The 14,770-nt window shown below is 38.7% G+C and overlaps 1 protein-coding gene across 1 annotated transcript in view; it reads right to left on the minus strand.

Moving 5' to 3' along the window:
• bora (aurora kinase A activator-like protein bora) overlaps nt 1-14,770 on the minus strand; it is a 321,188-nt gene that overhangs the window by 51,567 nt on the left and 254,851 nt on the right. Inside the window, exon 6 of the mRNA XM_067153480.2 lies at nt 5,412-5,483. Within this exon, the coding sequence (XP_067009581.1) occupies nt 5,412-5,483 (72 nt within the window). The remainder of the gene's footprint in view (nt 1-5,411; nt 5,484-14,770) is intronic.

Genomic DNA, 14,770 nt, shown 5'->3' on the forward strand with positions numbered 1-14,770 from the left:
GAAGTTAACGTTAGAGGCCAGGAAGAATTTACTAAAGCAAAAGGCAAGATGTTACTTGTGTCTTAGAGCAGGGCACAATGCTAAGAAATGTAAATGTTTTGTGAAATGTTTGATCTGTGATAAGCGCCATGTTACAATAATGTGTCCACAGTTGTGTACGGAAGTAAGACAAGTGTCCAACAATACACACAGGGATTCACAAACCAACGGAACAGACAGTTTGCTATCTCAGCAGGGAGGACAGACATTGCTACAGACACTTATCGTAACTATAGTCACTGGTAGGACGACACGCTTGGCAAGGGTTCTTCTAGATTCCGGCTCACAGAGATCATACATTGTGGATCACATACCCAGAGAACTCAATCTGAAATGTTTAGGGGAAGAGACATTAAGTCATAACCTTTTTGGTGGAGGCGAATTAAGGGAGCGGGAACATAAGGTCTACGATATCAAATTACGAAGTTTAGACCAGAAATTTGAGTGTTGTGACGGTATTAGATCAAAGTAAAATATGTAATTTTGTTCCTCGACTGAAAAATCAGAAAATATTTCCACAGTTGAAAGAGGCAAACATCACACTCACAGATCAAGGTTACAATGCACCCGACGTTGAAATCCTATTAGGAGCAGATGTCCTCGGTAAACTTTGGACTGGCAATACCATGAAAATTGATGATGATATTATGGCAATTGAGACACGGTTAGGATGGACCATCATGGGATGCAGGAAGAATATAAAAGGTGGACAAGTGGTTGGGCTCACCAATGTGAATTTCAGTTTGCGGGATCTGTGGGAACTAGATGTCATAGGAATTCAAGACCAGGCAGAGCTGAAATCTAAGATGCGAAAAGAAGAAGAGATTTCAGAATTGTTGCAGCTATCTACAGCTGAAGACAACAGATATGAAGTCTGCTTGCCATGGAAGAAAGGACATCCTGAGTTAACAGATAATCGGACCACAGCTGAGAAAAGACTACTGTCGGTGACAAGACATCTTTCCAGAATTGATAAGCTTAATGAATATCATGAAGTTTTTGAAAATTGGTTGAAGGATGGCATCATTGAGATAGTTCCAGACGCAGAAGACAGCAGGTCAGGATACTTTCTCCCACATCATGCAGTGATCAAGGAATCTAGTGAGACAACAAAGATACGCCCAGTATTTGATGCCTCTTCTCGAGATACTCGAGGCAACTCGCTGAATTCGTGCTTGGAAACAGGACCAAATTTAATAGAATTGATTCCGAGTCTACTACTTCAGTTTAGAAAGAATGCAATTGGAGTTACTGCAGACATAGCCAGAGCATTTCTACAGATCAGCGTGGCACATGAGGATCGACAGTTTTTGAAATTTCTCTGGTGGAAAAGCTGTGACTCGCGGGAAGTGATAACATTAAGACATTGTAGGGTGGTATTCGGAGTTGCGCCAAGTCCTTTCTTGCTAAGTGCTACTCTGCGCCATCACTTGGAACAGGCACAAGAGGAAGTGAAGGAAACAGCTGAAAAACTGAAGAAATCGTTCTACGTTGATAATTGCGTTACAAGTGTTGATTCTGAGCAGGAGTTGAGAAAATTCATCAAAGAAGCAAAGGAACTGATGTCCACTGCCAAATTTGAGCTCCGAGGATGGACTAGCACACAACTTCATAAGGATGCGGAAAAGACTGGAAGCAGTACAGTATCATTGCTGGGACTACTATGGGAAACTAATGCGGATGAGATCTTCTGTGATGTCGATACTATAGGGCTCACCAGTAACCGAATTACAAAACGTATGCTGCTGTCCATCGCTCAGAAAGTCTTTGATCCTCTCGGTTTTGCTAGTCCAACGATGTTAGTGCCGAAATTACTCCTACAGGAAACATGGAGATTAAATACCACTTGGGATGAAGAATTGCCGACAGAGATATTGGGCAAATTTCTGGCATGGCTGAGAAATATGCATTGGCTTGGGAAATGTCGGGTAAAACAAAGATTAGCAGAGGACACGATCAAGCCAGAAACAGTTAGCCTACATGTTTTCAGTGATGCCAGTAAGAAAGCATACGCTGCTTGTGCTTTCTTGCGTACAGAGCATGATGGGAAGGCAACCGTGCGTCTCGCACAGGCCAAAGCAAGAGTGGCACCTTTAAAGGACTGGTCTATCCCTCGACTTGAACTGATAGCAGCCCTTATTGCGTCGAGGTTGTGCCGTGAAGTGAAGAAGAGCTTAGGAATAGAAGGATGCAAGACATATTGCTGGAGTGATTCGTCGGTCGTTCTTGCATGGATAAGGAGAGAAGATGATTGGAATGTCTTTGTCAGTAATAGATGCAGAGAGATCAGACAAAACACTTCTCCAGATGAATGGTATTACATTCCTGGTGCTCTCAACCCGGCCGACTTGCCTTCCAGGGGGTGCGATGCAAAGGTTTTGTTCCTCAACCGATGGTGGGAAGGTCCTGCATGGCTTCAGGAAGAGAAAGGACAGTGGCCACAATTAGAGATACTTGCTCCAGAACAAGATGTGAATAAAGAAAGAAAGAAGACGACTTTGTGCACTGTTTCCAGCGGCAACTCAAGATTCAGTGATGATCTCCATTATTTTTCCAGTTATGTGAAGATTCTAAGAATGATTGCTTGGATACTGAGATTTCGACATAATTGTGCCAGTTCGAGCAAGAGGACAGGAGAACTTCACTATGAAGAAGTAGAGAAAGCTGAAATAACGTTGTTACAATGCATCCAGTTAGAGCACTTCAGAGATGATGAATCCAAAATCCCGAAGGCACTCCAGACATTCAAAGATCAACATGGGCTGATTAGAGTCAGAACAAGATTATTGCTTAGCGATGAACCAGACGAATTCAAGCACCCAATACTCCTACCACAGGAAGACATCATAATCCATCGAATGGTATTTGAGAAACACTGTCAAATGCAGCATGCTGGATGCCAGATAATGATCGCCAACATCAGGGAAAGGTTCTGGATTATTGGCATCAAGAGATTAGTACGGAACATAGTGAGGAAATGTGTAATTTGTAGACGATATCAAAGCAAATCAGTGGAACCCCCTTCTGCACCATTACCGAAAGACCGCGTTAAATGTGCAGCAGCATTTGAAGTGACTGGCATTGATATGGCAGGTCTCTTATACCTGAGTTCGGGAGATAAGGTATGGATTGTACTATTCACGTGCGCTGTCTACCGAGCAGTGCACCTTGAGCTTGCCAAGTCCCTATCCACAGAATGCTTCATGATGGCCTTGAGAAGATTTATTGCCAGACGAGGAAGAGTACAGGTCATATACACTGACAACGGCACCAACTTTGTAGGTGCGAGCAGCAGCCTGAAACAACTGAATTGGCAGGAAATAATTGCTATGTCCTGCATACAGAAAATCAAGTGGATCTTCAACCCTCCGGCCGCACCATGGTGGGGGGGATGGTGGGAGAGATTAATCCGCATGGTAAAAGAACTCCTGCGAAGAATCCTAGGCAGAAAGGTTGTAAGTTTTGAAGAGTTGGAAACCATACTGTGTGACTGTGAAGCCACATTAAACTCTAGACCATTGACCTTCATAGAAGACACGGCAGAGACACTGAACCAATTGACTCCAGCTATGTTTGTGCAAGGTCTACCAAGAAATGATGTCGTAGACTTGGATGAAATGGATGCCCGCAGCCTGAACAGAAGGCTGAGATATCTTCAGAAGCTCCGAGATGACTTCCGTCAGCGTTTCCGCAATGAATATTTGGCCATGCTGGTCCATCAGAGGGTGCAGAAGCCGGGAACTCTACAGGTGGGAGAGATTGTGCTGATCGAGTCAGATGGGGTGAAGAAATTCAACTGGCCCCTCGGTCTGGTGTTAGAAACCTACCCAGGAGCAGATGGCAACGTAAGAGTGGCAAGAGTAAGGACTGCTCATGGTGAAAGGATTAGGCCACTTCAGCAGCTTTATCCTTTGGAGGTGTGTGCAACAATGAAGCCACTGCTTGTGGAACCTGATTCTTCATTGAATGTCCAGCCAAAAGATTCCGAGGTGTCTGAGGTTGGAGGGAAGATATGTACAACTACAAGATCAGGGCGTTGTGTGAAAATACCTGACAGACTGAACTTGTGAGGAAACTGGAAAAGGTTGCAATTTTGTGTTACTTTTAAAATTGCAAGGTGGAAGGATGTATATAATCTCTGTGAAAAAATGTAAAATGGCGGCATGTGTGTGTAATTGTGTCTCATGTTAAGGAATCTGTAATTTAAGTGCAATAAACGTGTGCAGAATCATAGTTTAATATCAGTGCGTTCTTGTAATGTGTATTCAATTTTCCATACTGCAATAATTACTAACTCTCTTACACACATGACTTACTGTCTGAAAAAATGACCGTGTGGGCAAGACACCACTAGTGAACTTAGGGGAGGGAGTGCCATGTAAATTAAATGAAAACGATCGATACTGGTGTCCAATAAATAGTTTTCAGGACTGCTGAGAAGAATAGTGACTCTTTGGATGTTGTTCAAGTAAAAGTTCAGCCCCCATCGGCATGGGGGCAAGAAATGCTAAAGAGTAAAATGTCCAAACTGACCGAGAATATTTTTTCGCACTTATCCACTTTATTGTAACTGGCCACAAGATACAATGCAGCATATCTACTTCTACACCGGTCAATCAATCGCAACAATCATATTGACATCTCAGTTCTCAACAATACCAAATAGCGACTGTAACTATACAGGCCAAAGAGATGACCCACCATTGTCTCGCCAGGAGAGAGATGGTCCATAGATAATATGACCACAAAAATGGCTCCCAAATTAGCTATGAAACTCCATTCTAAGAGCAATCAGCTATGTTTCTAGAAGGCCATGGCGAGTGCACATCTTGCGCTCGTTGAAGAATATTTTATTGCGTATGGGTCTATGTGTGTGAGCAACTGAATGTAGATTTAGCACTGTAAGAAGAATCAAGTGTTTCACCGATCACCATGGGAGTTGGCACATATATGTATTTTTTTCAAGGAGAAGGTTTTTATACTATCCACTTTGTTGTAACTCACCACACAACTTGTGCTCCTTATTGTTCATTCATGTGAATTATTAATTTAAAAGTGTACATAGTTCATCATGAATTTCTATCAATAAAAATAATGGTATCTCATCAGTATGAGCTATCTTTCATTTTTCCACAATTTTCTTCAATGAATTATAGAAACTAGATTATGTATAGATCATCCATTTTTATATGTGCAGAGGTAAATAAATATACACAGGCAGGACAACATCTGCCAGGTTTTGCTAGCACATTATATGAAAAAGGAGGCAAAATGAATAATACATTTAAGACCAAAATTATTAAGATAATACTAAGTTTACCTTCCTGTTAAGTAACCCAGCTTTCTCTTCAGTGGGCAGAATGAATACTTACACTGCTACTAGGGTTGTTCACCGTGGAAGAAAAGAGACTGCTCTGTAGAGGACTATTTACCATTTGTTCCTCCTACAAAAAGAAAAATGCATGTAACACAAATTAAACTGTTTAACAAAAATGGACATTTTAAGAAACTTTCTAAATACACAAAGTAAAACTAAACTGACACTGTATCAACAAGATTAGGTACGTTCTAACAAAAATTTACACTGGTATGCAACAAACAAATTATTCATAATTCCCCGATCCTCCAAGATAATTAAAAAATAGAAGATGAGAATTCGACGATGAGAAAAGTGAAGAGATTTGGGGCCACTGGCATACAGCAGAAAGAAGTACAAATTATTTATGCCAGAGGAACCAACTGGTAATAGAAAACACAAAGTTTATGACAAAAATAGATTGTCAAATATGAATGGGAAAGGTTATTTAAAAAACGGGTAACATTATAGCCAAGTTTAAGAAATCGTTCAGTGAATCACAGAGTAGTAGTAGTAGTAGTAGTAGTAGTAGTGCTGGGCTGAGTGGCTCAGACGGTTAAGGCACTGGCCTTCTAACCCCAACTTGGCAGGTTTGATCCTGGCTCAGTCCGGTGGTATTTGAAGGTGTTCAAATATGTCAGCCTCGTGTCAGTAGATTTACTGGCACGTAGAAAAACTCCTGCAGGACTAAATTCCGGCACCTCGGCGTCTCCGAAAACCGTAAAAGAGTAGTTAGTGGGACGTAAAACAAATAACATTATTATTAGTAGTAGTAGCAGTAGCAGCAATAGTAGTAGTAGTAAATATGAAATTAAGTGGGATTATACAATTACCAGTAATAATAATAATAATAATAATAATAATAATAATAATAATAATAATAATAATAATAATAATAATATTTGCTTAACATTCCACTGACTACTTTTACAGTTTCAGGAGACACCAAGATGCCAGAATTTAGTCCCGCAGGAGTTCTTTTACATGCCAGTAAATCTACCAACATGAGGGTGGTGTATTTGAGCACCTTCAAATACCACCGGACTGAGCCAGGATTGAATCTGCTAAGTTGGGATAAGAAGACCAACGCCTCAACCACCTGAGCCACTCAGCCCGGCATTATCAGAAATAACAGAGTGAAAATTGAAAGGTCAGAAGGTACAGGAAGAATTTTACAGAGACTAAAACAAGGAAGGAGGTTGCAAATGTTAAAAATAATGGAGTAATTCTTAGAGTGAATTTGTCATTAGTGCAGAGTAAAAAGAAAAAAAAGTATGACAGGAAGTGACACAATGTTGGAATGTCAGAGAGATAAGGTAGAAATTGGAGAAAATGGAAAACAATGAAGAATATAGGACCAGGACCACTGAAGCAGAAATAATATGTAAGAATGTAGGGTAACTTCAGAAATGAAAAACTTGGGAATTGCTCACTCAGGAAAGAGATGTTCCAAATTGGGAAATGACATTTTTACACGTAATTATAAAAAAGAGTGAAAATATTACCACTAGATATCTGAAAGACCAATAACAGCAACACTAGCAGGAAAAAAAAAAAAAACCTCAGACAGAAACATTATTTTGATGATTTGTTACATACAAGGGCATACAGTTATCAAGCAGAAAAAGAAGTGGCAATTAAAAAGATAAAAAAAAAAAGGAGAAATCTGTGGACAGACTGTTCAAAAGTGTATGGAAAGAGAAACAGAACCAAGAAGATTGGTAAAAGGGCATCATACTACCTGTTTTCAAGAAAGGAGATATAGGAGTTTGGGAGGGGAAGGTGGGGTCCAGGAGAGAGAGAGAGAGAGAGAGAGAGAGAGAGAGAGAAGAAGAAGGAAAGGAAATCTGTCGGGACAGAGGAGAGAAGGAGGGAACATAGTGAAAGAGTGGAGAAGTACTGGTAAGACAGGAGGGCAATGAGAGCAAGAAAATCGTGAAGTATCTTCACGTAGTCCACAGCTGGCAAGACTGAAGAAAGAAGAATTAAAGAGCTATCACAATTATACAGTATCTCACATTAACAAAATCTTGGAAAGGATCCAAGAATAAAATCGGCAAAAGTTTTGGGAAAGTCTGATTCAGAAAGATGAAAAGAAACAACAAAAAATGGTACATGGAAATATTTTACTTGGTGTAGTTGCGTGAAGACACAAGTAGGCAAAACAGGAGATTAAAAAAAATAAAGCTAGCAGTCAGTCAGTATACATATTTTTCATAAGAAACATCAGCTCACATACTGTAAGTGACCAAAAGGACCCTTAATAATACAGGAATGCCAGTACACATACTGTAAATTTTATTACAATTTGAAAATAGTCATTTATTTATTTACTTATTTACTTCACTACACAGTGTATATTCTAGATCTTATTTTAAGGGCTTTTTTTAGTGCATTACTTGGATTCTTTTTGAAATAATAAACATTACTCAATGATAACACATACACAGATATAGCACTATCATCATATATTACACTGTATATTGAGAAGTTTTTCACATCAAAGATTCTTTAAAACAAAATTAAAATAACAAAGTACTATTGCATGCTTTCATGTCTTTTTCGTACCCTACTAAAAAATTGCATATACCGGTATTTACCGAACTTTATAGTCCTAAATTGAAATCTGTGTTAAATATAGACTTTATTGTCACTACCTTATTCCTTTTCATTACTTACAAAAAACAACATAAAGTCACAAGGCCTGAATTGAAACAGAGTAACATATAACTTGGCAGATTCAGGAATTGAACCAGCCAGACAACGCTTAAATTCAACTTCATTATAGACTGTTATGCCTTCAAGTGTTCAGTCAGCAAGCCTCTGTGATTTTATTAAACTTTGCCATAATCCTCTACATCTAACAAACTCTGTCGCCTCGTTTATTTCTATACCAATTGTCAGCATAAACACCTTTGACTGCTTTTAATAATCTACCCTTAAGTCTGTAGTCCCCCAGTATGGCAAGCATTTTTTCCCCCCTCAGTGCTCTGTCACATGTCGTTTCTATAGAACTCAACGTTAGCCCCTGACAGGACGTACTCGGGCTCCACCTGGATTCCACGGCCGAACCCTTACGGAGCACGACGAAGATTTCCGAACGAGGCACTGGCTTTAAGTTGAGAATGCAAAAGAACGAACTGTAGGAGATCTGCAGAACGAACGAATGAACTGAACTATAGTAGTGTTTATGAGGTACACTACAAATACATACGAAGAGAACCGGGCAGTGACGATTTCGTGTTGACAGAGGGAAAGTGTATTTCTTGTACGAGTGGACTGAGAAGAAAATTACGTGTGTATATTTTCGAATATCTACTTGTGCATAGTGTTCGTTACTGTACCTGTGGGATTAGTGTATTTCGTTTGGTGTGCCCAACTATAGTGTTTATTTAGTTTTTCTTCAGTTTAGGTAAGCCTACTTACATAGCGTTATAATGAGCAATGTTAAGCAATACTCGTGTTCTGAATGTGGTAAAAGCCATGAGTATAATAAAAATCTTAAGAAACATGTTTCTAAAGCCCATCCAGAGAAACTAGATGAAATTGTGCCTTGTTTAAAGGGCGAGACATCTCTTCTGCACCAGTGTAAATTTTGTGATAAACAATTCACGCACAGTTATAATTTAAAACAGCACGAGCATCAGTGCCACACAAACTTAATTGGAGGACCTGAGACAGAGGATAAACAATTTCCTTCTTTCTCAAGCTTCCTAGAGTGGAAACATCACATTGAAAGCGAAACATGTTCACAGTATGTAAAGAAAAGGGGTTCTTACACTGCAACAGATAACACAAAGAGACATTACTATGTGTGTCATCGATCAGGCTTTTTTGTATCTGAAAGTAAAGGCATCAGGCACTTGAAGCTTCAGGGGAGCAACAAAGTTGATGAGATCTGTCCAGCAAGTATTTGACTAATTGAACACGAAAATGGAATGTGTGAAGTAAAATATGTTCCCACTCGCAGATGTCATCAAAATGATGAAAGCCATCTTGCCCTCACAGATGTAGAGAGAAAAACATTAGCAACAGATACTGTATTGCCAACCAGATTCCCTTTCAAGCCATTCTGGACAAAATTTGCAAATCTGTGACAGACTCAAAGCTTGAAAGAATTCATTTAATCACAAAACAAGATTTGTATAATATTGAGCGTAGTTTTAACTTGAACTCTAAATCTGTCAGACATCAGGAGGATGGTACAAGTGCTGAGGCCTGGGTCAATGAAGTTAATTCAGGTGACAGTCCCTGTGTATTATTCTATAAACCTCAGGGGACCACCAGTGAAAAGCATCCAAACCTCAGAAGTGATTACTTTATTTTAATTATTATGAACAGTGCTCAGAGTGAAATATTAAAGAAATATGGTAGTGATTGTATATGCAGTGATGGAACACATGGGCTTAATAGCTACGGGTTTTAGTTAATAACGCTTTTAGTTCTGGATGACTTGAGACAGGGTTTTCCTTGTGCATTTCTGATTTCCAATAGAAGTGACCAGGAAATATTGTCTCTATTTTTCACCTACATTAAGAATGAGGTTGGTTGTGTATCCCCAAATGTCTTCATGTCCGATTTGGCATAAGCCTTCTACAATGCTTGGAATGCAGTCATGGGACCTGCAACCATGAGATTATTCTGCTCATGGCATGTTGACAGAGCATGGAGGAAGAATATTCAGACCAAAGTAAATGGAAAGGAAAAACAAGGAAATGTTTATAAAATACTGTGAACAATAATGCAAGAGACAGATTCAGTTGCTTTTGAAAGAATGCTTCCTGCTATAATAAGTAATTTAATGGATGATCCTGACATCCATGAGTTTGCTGTATACTTCCAAAATAACTACAAAAGAAATGTAAGATCCTGGGCGTATTGTTACTGCCTTAATAGTGGACTTAATACAAATATGCACACTGAGAGGATGAATGGTGCAATTAAGTACATATACTTGCATGAGAAAAGCGTGAAGAGATTAGATAAGGCGATATATGCATTACTGTGCTTTGTGAGAGACAAGCTCTTTGATAGGTTAATTGTGCTGAATAAGGGAAAACTGACAAGTAAGATGAAGGACATAGGACGGAGATATAAATGTAGCCTTGAGGTCAACAAAGACTTGATAATTAAAGAAGAGCACAAAAAGAAAGAATGAGTGGGATCTTAAGAATATTTGTTCAATTAATACTAGATGGACCTGGCTGTTCCGGCGCCTGTCTTATCACCATTTCTACTCCTGGTGTTGTACTGGTGCGGTAATGGTGGGATCCCTCCCAAAGACCAAGCAACACATCAACGGGAACAATTTTTCACACAAGACTGTATCAAGTATCTAGGATGTTCCTTCTCAATTAAGCAGCAGCCTAAAACTATGAAACAGCTTAATATTGTACTCTTGTCAATTCCTTGACGTTACATGAGACCCAAAGTCACGACGCTAACAGTTTCATTCACAACGTTCTTGACCAGTCTACCTACAACAATCGGCTTTTAAAATCTCCACTTGTGCATGACAACACATTTAAATATTAGTTACGTCAAGAACATGAAAATGAAAATCGTGGGTCAAATAAGCCCCAGTTTTAATATCACCCTTTCTCAAGACTTATGATAAAAAAGAAGATCCGTTTCATTTTATTTTTATTTTTGAACATTTTAAGTTAACCAGAATAGAACTGCCAAGTTAAAACACATTTAATTTAAATTTATATTTTCAATCTTGACCAACCTACAAGCAACAATCAGTTCAAATCTCCACTTATTGTTGACGACACATCCTGTCACCAGACACGGTACGTCAAGAGCTTAATATGATATCGGGGTCACATAAACCCTGATATGTAATCCTCTTTACCGAAAAGAAGATCCATTTTAGTTTTGGACATTTTTCATATTAGATAGATTAGGACCAAAAAACTTAACTGTATTAACTTATGTTACCCATCTTAAGAGTTCATTAATGTTTGTATATAATGTATATATTGTATATAGTGTATATATTGGTATGTTTATATTGGTTAAATAATGTTACCTCTACTACAGTGGTAACACCAAACAAGGCACAAACACAGTTAAAAGGGGAAGGTAAGAGTACAATACACAATATAAGAAAACACTACACACTTGGAAAAACAGTAACTAGCCTTTACGCGGATCTCCAACAAAACAAGTACGTAACTATCAGTAGGGCCAACTAGTGAACGACAAAACGGGAAGATGGAAGGGCTGGGAACCTACCAAAGGCATGGACATGGCTTAGATAGCGGATTCCGAAATGAATCACCGTGATCCTTAGTTTTTAAAATATTATTTACAAGATAATTCTACATATACATTCCAAGTTATGAGCTATAAGTTCAGTGATATACATAGGTTATTCGTAGCAGTGTAAATTCAAATTACAAATCAACTGTACATCTAGTTACCAATGCAGTAGTACAATGCAATTTACAGGTTATCCAAAATCTAGCGTACCTAAAGTGATACAGAACTATCAGAGGCAAACCCCAAGGGAAATACTATTAAACTACAATATACATATTTTAGTGAAACAAAACGGGAATCCCTCGGAAACGAACAGGTAAGTCCAGCAGAAAAACTAAGGCGTAATAAGTAATTAATTTGGTGAATCTAGGCGAGGTTAAGGCAGACTCCTGTATGAAAAGCAAATCGGAACATTACGGAAATTTTAGCAGGAACGGAATTCAAGAGTGCTTACCCGAGGAGAGCGCCATCCCGAAAACCGGGGGATGTCAACCAGATAGGCTGCTCGCAGACAGATAGAACAAAGCCGACAGAATTCAGGATACAGAATTCATTCGAACACTGCCTCGCTCACTATATATAGGAATTACTGGCCTTGGAGGCAACCAATCAGCGTACACGTGTTCCCTATCGCCACCTAGATTCACCAATTACAACCTTACTTTCGATCGAGAACTTTGACTAACATTCTAGAATACGCATGATCGCGAGTCGTATTTTTCCACAATAGACAGAACACGCTTTCTAGAACACATACCAACAAAGTAACACACCCTGTACAAAAGTTATGTAACTCTCTAGATCTTTCCAGGAACTATAGACAGAATTCTACTATTTACAAATGCCTATGTTACAATGTTACAACATTATACAGTACAGGTTAGGTCAATAAAAATAAAACATCATATTGTATTTTACAAACAAAGACTTCAAAAAAAAAAAAAAATACATTCCACTCGCATTACATATTTCACTTGTAACAAATAAGGTCCGAAACCTTGACCTAAAGGTTGTTTACAGGCTGAAGATGCCCAAAATAATGGGTGAAACATGTACCTGACCAAATAAGTCTATATAAAATCATGTAGATAATAACCACATTATTGATCCCCAAAAGGAACTTTCACCCCATCAACGCAGTAATTAAAACTGAGAGGACTTTTCCTATTTGTGAGACTCACAACCTGACATTTAACCCCGTTTATCAACATACCATTGCCTGCTGTCCATCTCACAACATTTTCGAGGTCATGTTGCAATTGCTCACAATCTTGAAACTTATTTATCACTCTATAGAGAATAACATCATCCGCAAAAAGCCTTACCTCCGATTCCACTCCTTTACATATATCATTTATATATATATAAGAAAACATAAAGGTCCGATAATACTGCCTTGAGGAATTCCCCTCTTAATTATTACAGGGTCAGATAAAGCTTCACCTACTCTAATTCTCTGAGATCTATTTTCTAGAAATATAGCAACACATTCGGTCACTCTTCTGTCTAGTCCAATTGCACTCATTTTTGCCAGTAGTCTCCCATGATCCACCCTATCAAATGCTTTAGACAGGTCAATCGCGATACAGTCAATTTGACCTCCAGAATCCAAGATATTTGCTATATTTTGCTGGAATCCTACAAGTTGAGCTTCAGTGGAATAACCTTTCCTAAAACCGAATTGCCTTCTATCGAACCAGTTATTAATTTCACAAACATGTCTAATATAATCAGAAAGAATGCCTTCCCAAAGCTTACATACAATGCATGTCAAACTTACTGGCCTGTAATTTTCAGCTTTATGTCTATCACCCTTTCCTTTATACACAGGGGCTACAATAGCAACTCTCCATTCATCTGGTATAGCTCCTCCGACCAAACAATAATCAAATAAGTACTTCAGATATGGTACTATATCCCAACCCATTGTCTTTAGTATATCCCCAGAAATCTGATCAATTCCAGCCTCGTTTCTAGTTTTCAACTTTTGTATCTTACTGTAAATGTCATTGTTATCATATGTAAATTTTATTACTTCTTTGGCCTTAGTCTCCTCCTCTATCTCGACATTATCCTTGTAACCAACAACCTTTACATACTGCTGACTGAATACTTCTGCCTTTTGAAGATCCTCACATACACACTCCCCCTATTCATTAATTATTCCTGGAATGTCCTTCTTGGAACCTGTTTCTGCCTTAAAATACCTATACATACCCTTCCATATTTCACTAAAATTTGTATGACTGCCAATTATGCTTGGCATCATGTTATCCTTAGCTGCCTTCTTTGCTAGATTCAATTTTCTAGTAAGTTCCTTCAATTTCTCCTTACTTCCACAGCCATTTCTAACTCTATTTCTTTCCAGTCTGCACCTCCTTCTTAGTCTCTTTATTTCTCTATTATAATAAGGTGGGTCTTTACCATTCCTTACCACCCTTAAAGGTACAAACCTGCTTTCGCATTCCTCAACAATTTCTTTAAACCCATCCCAGAGACTGTTTACATTTTTATTTATCGTTTTCCACCGATCATAGTTATTTTTTAGAAACTGCCTCATGCCTGCTTTATCAGCCATATGGTACTGCCTAATAGTCCTACTTTTAAGACCTTCCTTTCTATCGCATTTATTTTTAACTACCACAAAAACAGCTTCATGATCACTAATACAGTACCATCTATTACTCCAGTTTCCCTATAGAGCTCATCTGGTTTTATCAGCACTACATGCAGGATATTTTTCCCTCTGGTTGGTTCCATCACTTTCTGAATCAGCTGTCCTTCCCATATTAACTTATTTGCCATTTTTTGGTCATGCTTCCTGTCATTCGCATTTCCTTCCCAACTGACATCTGGCAAATTCAGATCTCCCGCTACAATCACATTTCTTTCCAAGTCGTTTGCCACATTGCTGACTATCCTATCAAATAATTCTGAATCCTCGTCAGTGCTACCCTTTCCCGATCTGTACACTCCAAATATATCAAGTTGCCTATTATCTTTAGAAATGAGCCTTACACCTAGAATTTCATGTGTCTCATCTTTAACTTTTTCGTAGCTTACAAATTCTTCTTTCACCAGAATGAACACTCCCCCTCCCGCCATTCC

The sequence above is a fragment of the Anabrus simplex genome, chromosome 1 (assembly GCF_040414725.1).
Source record: "Anabrus simplex isolate iqAnaSimp1 chromosome 1, ASM4041472v1, whole genome shotgun sequence".
Classification (NCBI taxonomy): domain Eukaryota; kingdom Metazoa; phylum Arthropoda; class Insecta; order Orthoptera; family Tettigoniidae; genus Anabrus; species Anabrus simplex.